This window comes from Staurois parvus, unplaced genomic scaffold (assembly GCF_062004578.1).
Source record: "Staurois parvus isolate SC_StPar_1 unplaced genomic scaffold, SC_StPar_1.0 ptg000216l, whole genome shotgun sequence".
Taxonomy (NCBI): domain Eukaryota; kingdom Metazoa; phylum Chordata; class Amphibia; order Anura; family Ranidae; genus Staurois; species Staurois parvus.
In genome coordinates, this window is record NW_028318012.1 from 1,732,540 (window position 1) to 1,753,741 (window position 21,202).

Consider the following 21,202-nt stretch of genomic DNA (forward strand, 5'->3'; position numbering starts at 1 on the left):
TCTTACGTAAACAAAAAAATATTTATTTTTTTTTAAAAAAAGCTTAATTTGAACAATTTTTTTACAGTAGTTAAAACCATTCAAGAAAGAAAGAAGAGTACCTTACATATTTTCTCCACAATACACAAAATATTTAAAAAATATTCAATCTACTGGTCATATTTGATCTACAGAAACAATATGGACTGACATTTTTTTTGTGTGTTAACCACAAAATTCTTTTAGGGTTTTTTTTGCGCTTTATTGTAAAATCAGGCAGAAAAAATGGTTGGCTAGAAAAGAAGAACATCTTTTACTGGCCAAAATAAAGGACAAAAAAAAAAAACTTGACCTAGAGGCAATTCATCATTCTTACGTAAACACAAAAAAGATTTTTTTTTTAAAAAAAAGCTTAATTTGAACTATTTTTTTACGGTAGTTAAAACCATTCAAGAAAGAAAGAAGAGTACCTTACATATTTTCTCCACAATACACAAAATATTTAAAAAATATTCAATGTACTGGTCATATTTGATCTACAGAAACAATATGGACTGACATTTATTTTGTGTGTTAACCACAAAATTCTTTTGATGTTTTTTTTTTTTTTTTTGCGCTTTATTGTAAAAAATGGTTGGCTAGAAAAGAAGAACATCTTTTGCTGGCCAAAATAAAGGACAAAAAAAAAACTTGACCTAGAGGCAATTCATCATTCTTACGTAAACACAAAAAAGATTTTTTTTTTAAAAAAAAAAAGCTTAATTTGAACAATTTTTTTACGGTAGTTAAAACCATTCAAGAAAGAAAGAAGAGTACCTTACATATTTTCTCCACAATACACAAAATATTTAAAAAATATTCAATGTACTGGTCATATTTGATCTACAGAAACAATATGGACTGACTTTTTTTTTTGTGTGTTAACCACAAAATTCTTTTAGGGTTTTTTTTTTTTTTTTGCACTTTATTGTCAAATCAGGTAGAAAAAATGGTTGGCTAGAAAAGAAGAACATCTTTTCCTGGCCAAAATAAAGGACAAAAAAAAAAGAAACTTGACCTAGAGGCAACAAGCAAGACCGCTCTTTGATTATTTATCAGAAGGTCAATTTGCTGTTCCCTGCTGATAAAATATCTGACCGTTGTGTGAAAAGTCAGGTATATGTTTGTTACAGAAGGTGAGGTTTAAAGTGTAAAGAAACATGTCAGTTCCAACAGAGGATGTGGAAATAGCAGTGTGGCGATGCTCAAGGTATGTCAGCCAGTTTCAAGCAGTAGGACACAAAAGCTTTTACACACACAAAAAGACAGTGAGCACAGAAGCGGCATGACAACTGCTGGGGTGTACTGAGCCTTCCCACATTCCTGGTGAGACAGATGGTGTACACAGGATACAGGGAGGTTTGTTCAAACACTAGCAACCTTCAAAGATCAAGCCTTAGCCCAACCCGTCGATCTCCACTGAGGGACCAGGGCTCATATGTTGCTGAGTTGCATAAACAAACAGCAACAGCTGCTCGGACTCCCCCCACAGCCCTCCGAGGACCACTATAAACTTTAGTTGTGCCACTGTTAATATGATACAATCATTTTAATTTACTAATTGTAAATGCCACGAGCAAATGAGGGGACTTTTCAACACCAAAGCTTGTAGTCGGAACGCGCCAACACAAGCAAGTGCATCGACGTGTACATGTTCAAGGCTCAGCCGCGGCGCTGCTAGACATTTTCGCGTGCTTTTTGGCATCTTTTTTTTTTTTTGGTTAGCTGAAAATGTATGTCTTATGGGCTAAATGTATTTTTTATGACAGGACAGAATAAAATTTGTATAAATACTGAACGTAAATGTAACCTGATTTCTGTAGAGATATTTATTTATTTATTTATTACAGGTATTTATATAGCGCTGTCAATTTTACATTATTATTTTTACAGGTACTTATATAGCGCTGTCAATGTACATAGTGCTTTACATATATATTGTACAGTCACATCAGTCCCTAATCCTCAAGGGGCGTACAATCTAAAGTCCCTAACTCAAATTCAAATTCAAAATCCTAACGCTGACGTACAAAGCTGTCCACCACACTGCCCCGAACTACATCACTGACCTAATATCCAAGTACCGCCCAGCACGCACACTCCGCTCCTCACAAGACCTCCTTCTCTCTAGTTCCCTGGTCTCCTCCTCCCATGGCCACCTCCAGGACTTCTCCAGGGTGTCACCCATCCTCTGGAACTCCCTGCCCCAACCCATCAGATTATCACCTACCCTCCTCTCCTTTAGGCGCACCCTGAAAACCCATCTCTTCAGGGAAGCCTACCCCACCCCCTGCTAACTTGCCGACCTCCTCCACTCCTCCTACCACTCCATCCCCCACAGCTATCTCCTCCTGTGCCACCATCCCCTCCCTCCAAGATTGTAAGCTCCAAAAAGCAGGGCCCTCAATCCCCTCATGTTTTGCATTGTATTGGTATTGTTCTGTCACTTGTTCTGTCCCCCTCTGTAATGTACAGCGCTGAGCGAACTATTGGCGCTTTATAAATACTGTATAATAATAATAATAATAACTCACATTCATACATACACATACTAGGGACAATTTAGACAGGAGCCAAGTGGCTAAATAGTTAGCACTTCCGCCTGGCAGTACTAGGGTTGTCGGTTCAAATCCCAACCATAGCACCACCTGCCTGGTGTTTGCATGTTCTCTCTGTGCCTGTGCAGGTTTCTTCCGGGTACTCCAGTTTCCTTGCACACTCCAAAGACATACTGGTAGGTGAATTGGCTCCTGTCTAAATTGGCCCTAATATGTGTATGTATGAGTGTGAGTTAGGGACCTTAGATTGTACGCCCCTTGAGGGTTAGGGACTGATGTGAATGTACAATATATATGTAAAGTGCTGTGTAAATTGACGGCGCTATATAAGTACCTGAAATAAATAACCTACCAGCATGTCTTTGGAGTGTGGGAGGAAACTGGAGTACCTGGAGGAAACCCATGCAGGCACAGGGAGAGCATGCAAATTCCAGGCAGGTGGTGTCGTGGCTGGGATTTGAGCCAATGACCCTAGTACTGGCAGGTGGAGGTGCTAACCATTTAGCCACTGCACTGCCAATACATATATATTATCAGGGGCGGACTGACAACTCATGGGGCCCCCGGGCAATAGGGGATCATGGGGCCCCTGTGTCCTTGCCCAAACTCAAAAAAGCCTATGAAAAAGGTACCAGGGGCATCTCATAGGGCCCCCTACTGACCCAGGGCCCTCTGGCAGTGCCTGAGTTTCCAAATGGTCAGTCCGCCATTGTATATTCACATCAGTCGCTAACCCTCAAGCGGCGTACAGTCCCTAACTCACATTCATATGTACACATACTAGGGCCAATTCACCTACCAGCATGTCTTCTGAGTTTGGGAGGAAACCCATGCAGGCACAGAGAGAACATGCAAACTCCAGACAGGTGGTGCTGTGGTTGGGATTCAAAACCACGACCCTAGTACTGCCATGTGGAAGTGCTAACCATTTAGCCACTGTGCTGCCCAGATATTTTTTTTTATAAATACAATTTTTATATTTGACGCAATAATATTTTTAACGGTGATGGAAAAGGACGAGTTCTTTGTTCCAATGAGATTCCAGCTGTCATTTCTCTATGATGGTCTACAAAAGCCAGCATCCATTTGGTTCCTAAGCTGTGGTCTGATTGGCTACTGTGAGTAGATAATGCTATTGCTCTTCCTTTTACAAAAGGAAAGGCAATATCTGATTTCTTCAATGCTTTTGAAAGCTGTTGTCCAATTGGCTACTAGAAGTTACTGCTGCTCTTTGTAATAGTCAGGTCTTCTGCTCACAGTGGCCCTCATATGCTAGCTCATGTATATGCAGGAGACATTTACAGTTTGACCAGGAATGTGGGCATGTCTGCCAAACAGTGCACATTCAAGCTCACATTAAGCCTCCCCCAAATGCGAGTTGTCATGCAATTTGTTCTCCCTGTGCCTGCGTGGGTTTCCTCCAGGTACTCCGGTTTCCTCACTCCAAAGACATGCTGGTAGGTTAATTGGCTCCTGTCTAAATTGTCCCTAGTATGTGTATGTATGAATGTGAATTAGGGACCTTCGATTGTACGCCCCTTGAGGATTAGGGACTGATGTGAATGTACAATATATATGTAAAGCGCTGCGTAACTTGACAGCGCTATATAAGTACCCAAAAATAAATAAATTTGACAGTTCGAAATCGCATGACAAGTCGCTCCCTATTGTGCCTATGGAACTGCTCAAATGAGTTCAACTCCGACTTTGCGTTGTGGCACCGATTTTGAAAACAGGTTCCTGCACTATTTTTTGGCGATTTCATGTGCGACTTGTATAGACATCTGTCCATAAAGTCGCACAGATGTCAGGCAAGCCGCACATGAAATTGCACAAACCAGCAGCTTTGAAATTGCGCGACTTCAAATGAAGTTGTGTGATTTCAAAGCTGCATTCAGTGTGAACCAGGGTTTAGGGGTGTATTTACTAAAGCTGGTTCACTCAGAATCTGGTGTAGCTGTGCATGGAAACCAATCAGCTTCTAACTTCAGCTTGTTCAATTAAGCTTTGGCAAAAAAACCTAGAAGCTGATTGGTTTCTATGCAGAGTTGCACCAGAGATTGCACTCTCCAGTTTTAGTACATACCGTAATCAGGCAGCACAGTGGCTAAATGGTTAGCACTTCCGCCTGGCAGTACTAGGGTCGTTGGTTCAAATCCCAGCCACAGCACCACCTGCCTGGAGTTTGCATGTTCTCCCTGTGCCTGCGTGGGCTTCCTCTGGGTACTCCGGTTTCCTCCCACACTCCAAAGACAAGCTGGTAGGTTAATTGGATCCTGTCTAAATTGGCCCTAGTATGTGTATGTATGAATGTAAGTTAGGGACCTTAGATTGTACACCCCTTGAGGGTTAGGGACTGATGTGAATGTACAATATATATGTAAAGTGCTGTGTAAATTGACGGCGCTATATAAGTACCTGAAATAAATAAATAATAATCTCCTAAGGTTGCTTCATACATACGGTAATTATTGCAGCGAATTGTAAGGCTAGTGATTGACTCTTGTCCATATAAAATGAAGTCTCTTTTTGTCAATGCTCATGGTAGAATTTACTTTTTGCCTCTAGGGTGTGCTTGTGGACTGCTTTGCTGTTTCTAACCCAGGCTTACTTGACCTCGAACCCTCTCTGTCTGTCTTGAACCTGCCTTGTCTTGGTTTAGCCCTTAGATCATGTTTTGATACACCATTTGGTGTCTTCCTTCCTGGCTTTGATTATGGTCTTACTCCTGAATAGTCCCTACTTGTTGCTTCTGTTCTCCTCCACATTGAAGTATATTATTCCTGTGCTAATAATATGCCCATAAAAGTGTCCAGCTACAGGGGGAAAGCTGCTTGCTATAGATAAGAACTGCAACTAGAGTGGGAATTATTACCAAACCAGAGTCTAAGAGATTGCACTTAAAATGTATCTAAACCCAAAAACAAAAACATACTGTATTGTATTGCAGCTCACCAGTCCTCAGATGTGGCGGCTGCATTAGTTTTCTTTTTTCAGGCTTTTTATTCCCTTTATTTCCACCTGGTGATCCTTCCAGTAACACACATCCTGTCTTAGAGTGACAACAGTTACTGATTTGTATCTATTAAGCAGCATTGTCACCTTTATACAGGATTACAAAACCTCTCCCCATCATCATCTCAGTAAAGTAGGGAGGAGATGTACTGTAGTTTAACAGAGGTAAGTAGGCAGGATCAACAGGCAATTTTTGCACCTTTCCAACAGATACAACAAAACGCTTTCAATTTTACAAACCAGAACGGAACAACTAAGAAAATCAATTGTTAGAGTTTACATACACTTTAAATAAGGCATATGATTTATTTTAGAATTCTGCTAAAAAGGTGCAAAATATCATTAAGAGAAAAAAAATCCCATTATTCTCTCTTTGCAGTGATGACACAAGTGAATCTATGTGAATCACAGCTGCATTGGCACAGTCACTTAATATTTTAAGTGATAAAATTTAAGGCCCATTAACAATTTTTTCAGCAATTTTTAATCTAAAAATATGATATCCATTTTAAAATGAGGCCAGTTTTATAGCGTTGTGCTATAACGACGCCAAAAAAAAAAAGAAAAAAAGAAAAAAAATCGATGTGACAGTAATTTCTTTTAGAACTCGTTAATTAAAATACCAATGTTTCCTTCACCTTTCGAGCAGCATTAAAAACGTTAAACCAAAGTGAAGTTAAAGTGCAAGTAAAATTTCTAAATTAGAAATTAACACACTCATTCGATCGTGAACATAAGACTATTAAATCATATTAGAAGAGACCATCAAAAAATCATTTAGACCTCAATTAAAGCTATTACCATTAAAAGATCTGCATCTTCAAAATGCCATGAAAAATTAATAATGATTGCCAATCAAAGCAATATAGTTTCTCTAAGGGGTTATTAAAGAGAGAATCACTAAAAGTCAGTCCCCCCCACCTGATCTCTCCCTGGTTTGTGCGTCAACATATGCCGCTCAAGTTGCGTACGATAGGCGAATGTATAACTGCAAAGAGGGCAAGAGAAGTTCTCTTCGTTCTTCTCATGGCGGTACTTGATGTGCTCCTTCAGTGACGTCAACCGCTTGTAGCCCCGGTCGCAATAGGGACAGGTTAGCAGCTGGGCAAAAGCATCTGGTGTTCCAGGTGGCAGGTCTAGAGTAGAGATAGAAGAGAAAGAGACATGGGGCAAAAGGTCAGCGAATCAATGGCAGCTAATGGGCTTCCTGCCCAGGATGGTATGTTTGGAGTCAACGCAATCTGCTGTAATGTCGTATCGTCATTTTAAACTGTTGTTGATTCCCCCTCTGTGCACCTATGATTTCATACTGTAGAAAATTAATTTTGGACCTTACATCTAACGATTTTGTATCTCAGGAATGTGCAGAAGATACCGGTGTACCCATTTCTCCTGCTTTCCTTATCTAATACAGGTGTCCGTTTATGAACCAGCGGTAATAGATCGCTGCTCAGTTCTCCGGCATTCTCGGAGAACACAGTTCTCCTGTGAATGCCGTTTATGAAGCATATGTAGATCAGTTCTCCAAACGAAGGGAGAACGGTCTACAAATGCTGGAGAACGGTCTACATATAGATCTACAATAGATCGCTGCTCAGTTCTCCGGCATTCTCGGAGAACACAGTTCTCCTGTGAATGCCGTTTATGAAGCATATGTAGATCAGTTCTCCAAACGAAGGGAGAACGGTCTACAAATGCTGGAGAACGGTCTACAAACGCTCGAAAACGGCTGATTTTACTATAATCTCGTGAGATTACAGTAAAAGATCAGTTTACTAAGCAGAGGTAAATTATCTCTGCTTAGTTTTCGGTCCCTCCGATTCTCCAGCTCTGGGCTGGAGAATCTGGAAGGAGAACACAGATCTCCAGAGAAGTACTGAACATATTCTCCTGGGTGTCATAAACTGTGAATGACCAGAGAATAGCTGTGATCCTCTGAATCTCAGCTATTCTGTGTGTCATAAACGGACACCACATTCAAGAACCTTTCAATAATTATGAGTTTAAAGTTCAGTGTCCCACAAAAGGAAAATTTCATAATTTTACTCTAGTTGAAGTAGTAACATTTTTAATTGGTGCCATAGGTGACTATTAGAGATTTAAAATTGATAATACTAACAGGTGACAATACAAAAGTGTTGCTAAGACCACCATTTGTCCTGGTCAGCATTATCACTGGGCCAGTAAGTGATCAGCAGGAGGTGAGGACATCTATCACAACTGTCTAAGATGGACTTCAAGAGTTATCCTCACTTCCTGTTATGTCTCTAGGCCAGGAAGCAAAGGGAAATCTACCCAATAGGACAAAGACTACAATTTGGCAAGGAACAAAAAGAATTACCTACTCTGTAAAAAATGGAAAGCAAACAATATTGGCTTTAGATATACTTTAATAATATATTTCCATTACAAGGAGGTGGTGTGAGTGTTTTTATGTCTCTTGGAAACAACATGGCTACCCTTCCCCCTTGTAATGTTGCAGGCGCAAATATCTCTTAGTCCCTAGAATATTTTTTTTTACCCCAACAACAATGAGTTGGATGAATCGTTTCATTGTTACATCCATCCGTGCCGAGGCCTCCTGTTCTCCTATAATTTATGTTGAGAATTACCTAGAACACTTGCTTGCTTTTAATTTTAACGCTAGTTGTGTTCAATTCATCCTCGGATCCTGGTTGTTCAGCAATTCTTGTCCTTTGAGTGCAGTGAAAAATGTCAGGAACTCGCAAACAGGACATCATGAGCTTATTGAATGTTCGGCTCATGGAATTCCAGGCCCGTGCAGCTGTTCCTGAAATTTTAAGGTAAACACCCCAGCACAGAGTGCATTTATAATTGCAACAGCTGCAACGGGTCCTCCTTGTAGTATCTAAAAATGAATCATAGCCTCACCATTCTCCTCCTGTCCGTTGGCTTCTGGTGTTCCCAAGCGGCACAGCTCCTCTGGGGCTTCTGGGTAAATGATGGCCGTGTCACTGCGGTGTAAGTACTCTGCTATGCTAACACCGTGCCCATCGCTGTTATCCATCTTTCTATTGGTGAAATAGTCTTCAAACTCCGAAGTGCAATTTGTGTTCTTTACTGTGGAACAACAAAGAACAAAAAGTTGTCAGGAAAAATCATCTGTCTCTTTAGCTATCAATCTATGAAAAGTAGGGGACGAAAAAAATGACAGTAATCGGAAATTGTGCATTTGCAGGCAGCGTGGAGTTCAAAATCTGAACGGGGGATTGGAATCCACTTTATTTTGTAAGATTAAAGAAATGTCATCCATTATTACACTCAGTGGTGAAAAAACGTGCCCTCGGGGCAGAATGTTACTCGCTAACAGTCAAGTAGGATACACTTACGTAAATAAACACAACTAATGCTCAACAATGATGTCCTCTAGAACTGGCATTCTATGACCCATGGTAAAGAGAGTAAGCTGTTAACGTTGCCTAGAACCTCTGACCCCATTCCAATTCTTAACAGCTTACAAGTGGACTCTTAACTTGACAATATTGGGTAATTGCTAGTTGAACAAACAATCTTATTGGAGGGTAAGAAAAATACGGCACAGCATTCACTTACAGAACCATGTGTCTTTCTTATGGCTCCCTGTCATTTAAATATTTCTTAGGGAAAAGCCCATAATATTTTTTACATAACTTTGTAAAAAAAATAATAAATTCAGATTAAAAAAAAATAAATAAAAATAAAAAATACCCCCTTTTATTTTGCCATTTTAACAGTTTACATAATTATGACCAATTGTGAGAGACACACCAAAAGGGGTGGAGCTTAAGAAGAACAGGTGTAGTGTCACTTTGTTCTGAACTTTCTATTAGGTTCAAGATTTGGGCAGGCTGGCGTTACACTTAAAGTGTTCCCTATTTTACATTTTGGGGGATATGTTTAGGATATGGTTAAACAAATGAACAATTTATAAAATTGATTGATTTGAGAAAACATAGCAATCATTACCTGTACCGTTATTAATAGTGGTTACGTGAGTGGCTTCAGGTCCCATACAATCATAGTCCCCTTTCATTTCATCTGAAAAACAAAAGAAAATAGCTAAAAAATGAAATAAATAGCATAGGAAGCACTGTAGGGCTTAAAATATGGAGTTATTCAGGTTGTGTTGCAATTCACATCAACAATATTTTGGCTTTTTTTTTGGTACAGCCTAAAAGTTGACCATCGAATTCAAGGTTTCTCAACCAGGATTCTGTGAAAGCCTGAAGGTTCTTCTAGAGGTTGCTAGGTTCCTTGAGCAATGAAGAGTTTTTAATCCCAGTAACCGCTGATATCGATTATTTACAAGGGGGTAGTTTTGACCACTGGCCAACAATGTAAAGCCAGCCATAGACGGATTTGAACCATGTATAGGTAGGTTGAATGTACCCATTTTGATTTGATTGATCAACTTGGGTACAACCAGTTTGTCTGATTTTTCATGAGATTATTGCTGCGTAATCATTGTGTTTCCTTGTTGGAGATGGCTCCTCGCTGGGAGAACACAATGGCTCCGCGGGAGGGACCATGACTGTGTTGATGGGGGTGTTGATAGGGGAATCCAGTGATTTTCTTTCCAACCTGTGGTTGCAGGAAAGAAAACAGCACCATCTATGGCTGGCTTAAGAGCGTTTTAAATAATGTGAACCAGCGCTTTGAAGGTGATCCCTTAATTCACCACAGCTGCTGTACCAAGTGCTATACTAATCGTCTCAGCCCTTATATATACCCTATCTTTTATACAGAGCTATTGGTTTCTCCCATTGTCCATTAATATAAAGGTCCTTCTCCCCAGGACCACTAGTCCGACTACCAAAACAGGAAGGTGCTTTTCCACTAACCACCAAGGGGCACTGCAATTTTCACCATTGATATTTCTTTTTTGGTCAATATTTGTCTAATTTCAAGATTGTAACTGATTGTTACATGGATGGAAAAAAACTATCTGCTCCGGGTGTCAAATATACTAGATACAATACATGCTGATCTAATTGGTTGAACTGAGCAAAACCTAGGACAGATAACAGCTTAATGTTACTAGGCTTTGTGTATAAAATTATCCCAGGTAAGAACTGTCTGAGATCAGACGTCAATCTCTTCAATACCCAGCACTTGTTTGAATCTAAAGCCAGGTTTAGCACTACCCATGAGATTTTAGCATTTGTGTCAATATGGCCAATGCAGAACAACAGTACCTCCATGTTGTACTGCAACGGCCTACTGCATATACTTGATGGAACCATTTCAAGAGATGATTAGAAAATAGTTTTTTTTTTTTTTTTTTAAAAAAAAGCTAAACAGGATTGAGGCTTTATCTCCCCTAACTCATTTTCAGTTGACAAGATTATTTGAGGCTGTGGCACTGTGTGCTTTGCATATTTCTGCTGAACGGTCTTCCTTCTGAAATGAGTTTTATGAAGTGTTTAAAAGGAGGTGTTAGGTTAATCTGACCCTCAGCCTAAACGAAGCTTCCGGCTAGTCACAACTTGTACATCATAGCATGCAAAGTCTGGCACTGGTGACACCTTATAATAATCCCCCAGCTAGGGAACTTTATTCAGCTAATGTGCTAGAGAACTGTGACTAAGATAGGAGAAAAAAAACCCTCATACGTGTGATCCGTGAACATACGTAAAAACACAAAACGACAGTCTATGTACTTGAAAATACAAGAGGTCCTCGGCGCAAAATGAAGACGGTTCTCAGGCTATTGTTCTTTTGTGTCTTCATCAGAAAAGGAAGTGCGGAGGTATTAGACGTTCAGTGGTTAAGTGAACACCTCTTTTGGCTGAAGATACCCTGGCAGCTTTAATACGGGCTTTTTCTCACCAGACACGTTTTATAGTACTTTGATACATTTTTAAACACAGAAAAAGGCATGGACAAGAGAAAATAGATTGTTTTCAAAAGGACCTGTTCACACCAATGAGTTGCCTTGCTTGGCATTGGGAAAGACATACTTCATGCTGCGGTTCGCCAATGCCGATCTGTTTGAACTGAAAATGGAACGCATGTTAGGGCACGTGTTTTGTTGGGAAGGTGGAATAGAGGAGTAAAGTCTTTGCAGGTTATGCAAAACTAACACTGGTCATACACCTTATAATTGTACTTACCAAATGATCACCCATAGATTTGATTGGTTGAAATGAAAATGTATCCATCAAAACAAAGGTAATGATTGATTTGGCTTACAGAGGTAGTAAACTCTGATTTACACTTTGTACCTACAGGTAAGCTGATAGTAAGTCTTACCTATAGGTACAGTGAATTTCTCCTAAACTTGCAACGTTTACTAGATATTTACACTGACTCTAGCCAATGATGTCACTGTGCATGCGCAATGTCGCTCTGCATTCAGGATACATTGAGTGTGCTGTGAATGCAGAGCACTGTGCCCATGCGTAGGAGTGACGTCATCGTGGCTCAGTTATTCAACCAGTCAAAGAGTGCGAATCCAGAAGGAAGGCCAGGGTGAGCATGGGAGTGCCAACAGTGGTGAAAGCACAGCACTGGAAGCTCCATTTTAAAGGTAAGTCTGCCATAATATACTAGTATGCTTTGCATACCAGCACAACAGGGCATAACACTAACGGGGTTCAAATTAAAAAAAAAAAGTGGTAGAGTTATTATATTCTAAAGATACCGTTATTTATTATAACTATGATATGTTACATATATGTATCATTAAGCAACCTCTTAGCAGCCACTTCCTATGTACAGGCCTGTGCTCCATCGTGGTTGCCCATCATTGCTTTGGATTGGTTTCCTGATGGTGGAAGCTTTCTGCAGATTGAGTGTCAGAGCAACCACTCATAGGGGTTGATTTACTAAAGGCAAATAGGCTGTTTACACTGCAAGGGAAGTTGCACTTGACAATGGCAATTGACCCAGAGCTTAGTGATTGAGGTCCAATCATGTGCAAGCAAACATGCCGTTTTTGTTTTTCTTGTATGTGATTGGGTATTCTTTGCAATAGGGCATAACAGTAATGGGGCCCAAATTTAAAAAAAAAGGTGGTAGAGTTATTATATAGTTATATAGTTATTTATTATGACTGATATGTTACATATATGTACAGTATCATTAAGCAAGGGCGGGTCTTTGCCGACGATTCCTGGAGCCCTCTTTGCAGGCAACATTTGCAGAAATGTGACTGGAAAGAGTTAATGTTGAAGCAGCTGTTTGGTGCACTGGAGGTACTAATTATTGGAAGACTTATCAGAGTGCTGGAAAATCTCTAATTGGTCAACAATCATTCCTTTAGCACAACAAAAATGGGAATGCGGCTTTCTCTGCTGCGTCAAGCATGAAAGTTGCAGCTGGCGGTTTAGCAATGCAGTCAAACAGGATTTCCTCCCATTGGTCATTGTCATTGAAAGATTTGTGTGTGTATGGATTTTTGAATGTGTGATTGGGATCAACTTTCATCATGAATAGCTTATAAGGCAGTGAGAAAAACATAGGAACGTTTGACTTTGGTGACATTGCACTTGCTTCCTTTAAATGTATTAGTGGTTTCCAAACGAGGCAAGCAGAGCAAAATGTAAGGATAGTCCAAACATTTCATTTTGCTGCAGTGTGTATTATAAAAAATGAAATTTTTTTCTTTTAATAGTACAGGTTTTACAATTTTAAATTATTTTTGGATCTCCGAGCTGCTGATCTCCTTCAACCTCTTAGCAGCCACTTCCTATGTACAGGCCTGTGCTCCAGCGTGGTTGCCCGTCATTGCTTTGGACTGAGTGTGCTGTGAATGCAGAGCACTGTGCCGTGAAAATGACTCCTGTGCCCATGCATAGGAGTGACGTCATCGTAGCTCAGTTATTCAACCAGTCAAAGAGTGCGAATCCAGAAGGAAGGCCGGGGCGAGCATGGGGGTGCCAACAGTGGTGAAAGCACAGCACTGGAAGCTCCATTTTAAAGGTAAGTCTGCCATAATATACTAGTATGCTTTGCATACCAGCACAACAGGGCATAACACTAACGGGGTCCAAATTAAAAAACAAAAGTTGGTAGAGTTATTATATTGTAGAGATACAGTTATTTATTATGACTATGATATGTTACATATATGTATCATTAACCTCTTGCCGACCGCGCATAGCCGAATGACGGCTTCACCGCGGCCGGCCAGTTCTGAGTGGACGTCATATGACGTCCTCCCAGAACGCGCTCTCCTGCGCGCCCCAGGGGGCGCGCACCCGGCGATCTCTGTGATCGCTGTGTCCTACGGACACAGCTGATCACGTGATGTGGTGAAAGGCCGATCCCACCGGCCTTTTACCACGTGATCAGCGGTGTCCAATGACACGCTGATCACAGGGAAATGCAAGTGCCGGTTCTCGGCTGCACTTTCCTCACGCTGTCAGATCGTGAGGAAAGTACTGCCGAGAACCGGCAGTTGTCAGAGCGGGGATCGGCACCGATCATCAGGGCACTGATGATCAGTGCCCTGATGATCGGTGCCCAGCAGTGACACCCGCAAGTTCCGCCCAGCAGTGCGCCCACTAGCCCCGCCGACCCGTTCCCAGCAGTGCCCCCACCTGTGCCCAGCAGTGCCCCCACCTGTGCCCAGCAGTGCACCCACCTGTGCCACTCTGCAGTGCCACCTACCTGTGCCCAGAAGTGCCACCTACATGTGCCCAGCAGTGCCACCCACCTGTGCCCACCCACCTGTGCCCACCAGTGCCACCCACCTGTGCCCACCCACCAGTGCTGCCCACCAGTGCCACCCACCAGTGCAGCCCAGCAGTGCTGCCAGTCAGTGCCACCAGTCAGTGCCCAGGGGTTGTGCCAGCCAGTGCCGCCAGTCAGTGCCCAGAAGTGATGCCAGTCAGTGCCGTCTATCAGTACCCATCATCAGTGTCACCTATCAGTGCCGCCTATCAGTGCTGCATATCAGTGCTGCCTATCCGTGACCCCTAATTAGTGCTGTCTATCAGTGCCGCCTATCCGTGCCACCTCATTAGTACTGCCTATCAGTGCCCTTTAGTGCTGCCTATCAGTGCCCATCAGTGCCGCCTATCAGTGCCCATCAGTGCCGCCTCATCAACGCAAATCAGTGAAGGAGAAAAAATACCTGTTTGAAAAATTTTATAAAAGAAACAAATAAACTTTTTTTTTTTTCAAATTTTTTGCACATTTTTTAATTTATAACGCAAAAAGTAAAGCGCCCAGTGGCGATTAAATACCACCAAAAGAAAGCTCTATTTGTGAGAAAAAAATTATCAAAATTTCATATGGGTACAATGTTGCATGACCGCGCAATTGTCAATCAAAGTGCGGCAGCGCTGAAAGCTGAAAATTGGCCTGGTAAGGAAGGGGGTATAAGTGCCTGGTAGGCAAGTGGTTAAGCAACCTCCTAGCAGACACTTCCTATGTACAGGCCTGTGCTCCAGCGTGGTTGCCCATCAATGCTTTGGATTGGTTTCCTGATGGTGGAAGCTTTCTGTGGATTGAGTGTCAGAGCAACCACTCATAGGGGTTGATTTACTAAAGGCAAATAGGCTGTTCACACTACAAGGGAAGTTGCACTTGACAATGGCAATTGACCCAGAGTTTAATGATTGAGGTCCAATCATGTGCAAACAAAAATGCTGTTTTTGTTTTTCTTGTACGTGATTGGGTATTCTTTGCAAAATGAAACTTCACCACATTCACTAAGCTCTGGGGCAAAGTCTCTTGCAAAGTGCAACTTCCCTTGCAAAGTAAACAGCTTATTTGCCTTTAGTAAATAAACCCCATAGCCTTTATCCAGACTTGTGATAGGATATCAACACAGGGTATCAATTGGGAAATAGTGGCTGAGCGTTGTCAACCCATAACAGGAAACGCCGCAACAAGGACCTTCATGGAAAGATTACCAGGTATTATTTAAATGCTGCAGATTTAAAGAGATTTAAAAAGACTTTTCAAATGACATTAACATTTGGAAGCTTATATGAGATTTTAGTGATTGGGTTTCCATCGAAAGTACAGAAACTGGATCACAACCTGATTCGGAAACTGATTCACTCCATCTCCCGGCTATTGCTATGCATTATTAATTCTCCATTTAATTGTTGATGTGGTTGTAAAATTATTTTTACTGTTTCCGCCTGTGACAAATATTTCTGCATCCGGCATTCACGGGTTAACAATACCCATCACAGCAACAATATGTCCCATTTATGTTATAATACTGACAATACGGATTTGCTCATCTTGTGTGCTGCAGCAAACTCCATATGGCAACGATCCCAAGTCTGGTCTAATCCCTCGGAGACCCAGCTTTCATATGGATTCCATACACTACAATAAAAGCAGCTCTATAGGAACTGACGGGTGGGTAATTGAGTCATTTATAGATATACTCCCAGTTGTAAATAAGCATATTTCTGTCATTAATGTTCTGTTCTGCAAAAACCAAAGAAAGAAAAATGCTCTATATGGGCGACCAATAGGATTTCTGAAATGCTTGTTTTTCTCCAGTTTTAGAATGGATAAATTGGCATGTTCAAAACACATTTTTTCACAGGGTGACAACTGTAAACTGAAATGTGATTGGTTGTTCTTATTAGGTAATGCATATTTTATGTCACTCTTTTCCTTATCCTTCTGTATGACATAAGCCTCTAATAAAACGTTTTTTAACTCCTTGTTGCCGGCTGTACAGCATGGAGGTAGGCTTAATACCATGCTGCCAAATATATGAGTATACCCAGTGTCGCTGATCTGTGCTGGCAGCGTGCTTGCTTCGTACCCCCAGCACTGTGACTAAGCTATCACTGACAGCTTCCCTTCAACGCTTACCACTGGGAGCCAGTAGGACACAATCATGTGACCGCTATGATAGCCAATCACAGCAATCACTTGATTGGGAGTCTACCTATTGAACCACAGCATCAGGAACCCCTGAAACCCCTTGAAAGGGCAAGCAAGGGCTGATGGTAAGGGGTTGATGGTCAGTGACAGCAGGAACATTGTGCTGGAAGAGTGCTCATTTAGCACTGTGCTTGAGTTACCACTGACAGCAAGTCACCGCTTACCTTTGAGAGCCCGTGGCACTCGATCAAGTGACCACTGTGACAGCCAATCAAAGCAATCACATGATTGGTAGCTCACCTATTTGACCCACAGCATCAGGAACCCTTAAAAGGGCCATCAAGGGCTGCTGTCAAGGGGTTGATGACCAGTGACAGCAGGAAGCACTGTACTGGGAGAGTTCTCACTCAGCACCCCCAGCACTGTGCCAGAGCTATCACTGTTAGCTTCTGGTCACCGTGTACCATTGGGAGTTGGTAGGACTCAATCATGTGACCACTATGTCAGCCAAGCACAGCAATCACATGATCATGAGCCTGCCTATTTGACCCCTGGCATCAGGAACCCTTGAAAGAACCGACAGAAGCTGCCAATAAGAGGTAGATGGTCAGTGCAAGCAGGAGGCACTGTATAACCTCTAAGTTCCAATGGATTTTTTAACTGTTACCAGTTAATATTAAATATTTGACACCATCATGTTGATTTACTAATGGTGTAGAACATGTCCACTTAGCTTAGTGAATGAGGTGATGCTAAGTTGACTTTAAAAACCCAAAACAAATACAAAAAAAATAGGCTTTCCATGCATAATTGTATGGGTTGAAGCTGGCACAGCTTCATCTCATTCACTAAGCTAAGTGAAAATTCACATTGCTAAGTTAATAACCTCTACTTCTTTAATAATGCATCCTCAATGTGGCATCAGCAAAGCACACAACAAAACAAAAAAGGTAAAAAAACAAGAGGACAGAGTTAAATAGCCATGAAAGACTGGCTGCCATAGCTTGAGGTTGCCTTTACTTTTTAGCAGAATGTGGATCCACCCTTTAAAAAAACAGCTGTAACTATAGTGCCTTGTTATGGGCTATTTGAATATAATTTTGGAAACATGCTACAGTCAGATGCCTCAAATTCCCTGTGTCCTAATTCAATGTGATGATTTTCTAAAGGAGTACAAACTGTTCACTTAGCAAATAGATTGTTCAATTTGGAAGCCAAGTGTTTACTTAGTTTAGGGAATACGGTTAAGTCGTTTCCACAATAAATATCTAGTATCAGTGAATATTCCAGAGACCCTGTCACCAAACAGTGATTTCAACAACAGTATTTATACAAGATTACATTTACATTTAACACACTTTAAGCTGGACATTTATGGATCGAAATTTGCCGAGTTCAGTAGGGACTGGCCTGAATTACCACCCATGTATTAGCAGGATGGTTGTAGAGAAGTCGACACTGACTGACTTCTCTACAACCGCCCAGTTGGATTTTTGTTGCTTGATTAGCATATCCTGACAGGGTAGTGTGTGGATGGGGGAATCAAGTCAATTTTTTTCACTAAACCTGCTAATGTAACAAAAAAAAGACTCATCTATGGCCAGCCTTAGACATGTTAGTTACCCATAAAAGCCTTCCTTGTGTAGACATCCAAATCCCCGAGGTTACTTCTGGGTGCCCTCATCTTAGATGTGATGTCAAGAGCCATAACAGACTCAGGGCTGTCATTCAAGTGACACTCTATAATGTTCCCTTTCACTCTTCCCCTGGCAGCCACACAAAATTAATTAATTATTATCAATTGTAGGGAAGTGAGGGGAGGGACAGAGGAGTTGGGCCAGCACAGAAAGTAATTAGACACTTCTAGAAGAGGAAAGGTCTATGATGTGCAAGGAGGGAGTGGGCTGAGCTAGGGATTTCATTCTTCTAAGAAAAAAGTCAAATTTGAAAACAAGTTCCAAGGCATATTGCAATTAAATTTTTAAAAAAATGGAAAGGAAAAAATGCTACGTAAGTAAGCACGACAGATTTTTTTTTCCTCTTTAATGAATGAAAATTGTAGTGACCCCTTACTTTGGTGGTCATTTTAGGCAAGCCAAGGCTATCTCCTCAAGGAACCCCTTGCAACCTCTGGAAGAACCATTTTTGAGAAAGTCTGGTGTAGACTGTCCATTTATGATCAACTATCATTAGTGAGAAGTCAACCAGGATTCCTCCAGAGCTTGCTAGTAGTTCCTTGAGGAAAGAAGGGTGGCCATTATTCTCTTGATCTCAAAAGTAAGGGGTCACTACAATTTTCAATCACTGAAGATAATTCTTTTATATAGAGCAGGCCTCTCTGAAGCCTGAAAACTTTTCCTGTTCTTTTTTTGGTTCCTCCATGGTCAAGAAAAGCTGGTCCATACTAATACAATAAGTCAACCCCATTGTGGTGTGCCTCAGAACTAATCAGATAGCACAGTAATGGAGAGTAAAAGGATATATGTTCTTGGTCCTCACAAACACCAGGAACAGCCGTGTTGGAGAACTTTGACAGATAGGGCTGCATTTAGCAAACACTTCCCAGGGAAAGTTAAAACCAGGTAGCGGCTAATCCTAGAGTTCAGTCATTCTGAGAGGGGTTAAACTGTTTCCAGCCTCCCATATTTATATCAATCTTTGTAAGTAATTAGATCAAGGTATTTCCGAGAAGGTTGAATAAATATAGCTATTGTATGTCCTTCTCCCTTACTCATCTCATGTGATTTCTGCTACTTAAGAGTCACAAGATTCCCATCTGAGGGTACACAAGCTCAAACACAGTAAGAAAAACAATTTGTAGCAATTCTCTTTTTTTTAATTATTTTTTGGTACAATGTTTGTCATTTTCAAACGTTTTCTGTACTTCCTTCCTCATTGTTTTTACATGTGAATAAGTAAGGAGAAGTTCACATATTTGGATCCTTTCCAGATGACATATGGATTGAAGTCAGTAGGAAAATTGCTTTAACAGCACCCACGAGCCACTGATTGTCCTAGTTCTATGTTATGTTTGTGACCTATTGAAAAATAAGAGTTAATGCTGGGATTTAGGGCTCATTCTCATTATGGGTTTGTGCATCATGATGCATTGGATTAAGGCAACACATTTATTTCCAATAGGCTGGCAGTGCACTTTAAAGCACCAGAAAACACATCTCTGCATTACACCAACGCAATACATTGCAGCCAATGCTACATGTTGAGTGGTCTGCTGTACTGTAGATGCTCTGCAATTAGCATTACCAAAAACAGATCAGTGTGCATGGGCTAACCACAGACCTTTTAATCTGATTGTACAATGTTCTTTGGATTACCGATAACTATGCAGTGTTTAGGTTTATGTGTATGGATAAAAAATGAATGGAAAGTTTAGGCAAGTCTTCACACTACACCGTTCGTTATTGGTAAATCCAAAGCAGATTGTGCTGAGATTGTACAATCAGATAATAATGTGTATGGTCAGCTGTAAGTAAGTGTTTGAAGGAAGAACATTCTTGTTATCAGTAGTAACCAGGTTCTGCAGGCAGATACCCCCTGAGAAGCATAGGTCGGCAGATATCTTTGTATGGGTCTACAGTGATGCTCATCCAACACCAGCATCAACACATGCTCTTCTCCATGAAAGATTGACTCTGCTCACTATCGCCCTCTAGCACTTCAAAAACAAACCAATAGTCCCAAATGGGCACTGCTTGCTCTTACAGAGTTAGGTTTACCCTTACGCTTCCAGCTCTATTTCATAAGGCCTTACAATCTATACTAACCTACCTGGGGGGATTCACAGGTTTTACTATAGTAAAGCCTGCCATACGCAGCTTGCATTTTGGATGATTCTTGCTAAGTTGGCCAAAATTTGAGCTGTGGGTTGCCATGTTGGCACCACAAGCCTTACCAAATGTTGATATTTCAATTAACTTCTACCAAAGGAAAAAGTGGAAAATTGGCCAATCAGATGCAGTTTTGGTTGGGTATTCTAACAGCTGGGGGCAGAGTCAATTCAACCATCCACGCTGTTTAACATGCATGAAGGAATCTAATGGATTTTTCTTATTCGGTCCATGAGCAGTACACATCCAGCTTAGCATATTGTAATTCCGTAAATACGTTTTTTATTATGAAGTGATGTGTGCTCAAAAACAGCACATGGATAAGCAGCCTCTTCTTCTGTGCATCCTATAGGCACAAGCCTACTGTGCCTAATGGTGAATCTGGTCCTAAATAACATTCTTATTCACCAAAGATAATCCATACATATCCACTATTTAATGGCCCTGTAATCTATTTTTCATGAAATTGTTTCTTACTGTGTTTTTCTGCCTTCTTGTAATATTATCATTGAGCTGTCAAACCTTTCCTTTTCCCCTCACTTTTACTTGCTTGGAACGAGCAGTGCACATTAGTTGCAGTCATTTTTTTGGAGCTCCATGGTGAAGTGCTTTTTGTGTACCCTGAAATCACACCACACAAAAAAGTGTACAGAGGGTACAGAAATGGCCAAACCCCCGAGGAGGAAGGGCCTCTAATCCTGAATCCTACAGGGTGCAAGGCTCCTAACAGGGAAAAAGGTACACCTATGGTTTACCTAGGACGAAACCAGGTGGACCCCACTTCTTAGGGACCAACTGAAGTTGGTTCTTCAAGTTCTTGATGAGGGAAGTTCTCCCGAAAAGAGATCCCTTCTATCCACCCTCCTCCCCTCCTCTACAGCACAGTTTTTTTTTGTCTTCATTTGCCTTTTTTGTTTAGAGAAAGTCTTTGCCCCTCCTTGCACGAACTCAGTGCAATAT

General features: G+C 41.2%; 1 protein-coding gene across 2 annotated transcripts in view; it reads right to left on the reverse strand.

The window, feature by feature from the left end:
* The window catches only part of ZEB2 (zinc finger E-box binding homeobox 2), a 197,047-nt gene that overhangs the window by 14,249 nt on the left and 161,596 nt on the right, over nt 1-21,202 (reverse strand). For both annotated transcript variants that reach the window (XM_089679028.1, XM_089679029.1), the window contains 3 exons: nt 9,558-9,629; nt 8,484-8,672; nt 6,513-6,727 (listed from right to left, as the gene is read on the reverse strand). In XM_089679028.1, the coding sequence (XP_089535154.1) occupies nt 6,513-6,727; nt 8,484-8,672; nt 9,558-9,629 (476 nt within the window). The remainder of the gene's footprint in view (nt 1-6,512; nt 6,728-8,483; nt 8,673-9,557; nt 9,630-21,202) is intronic.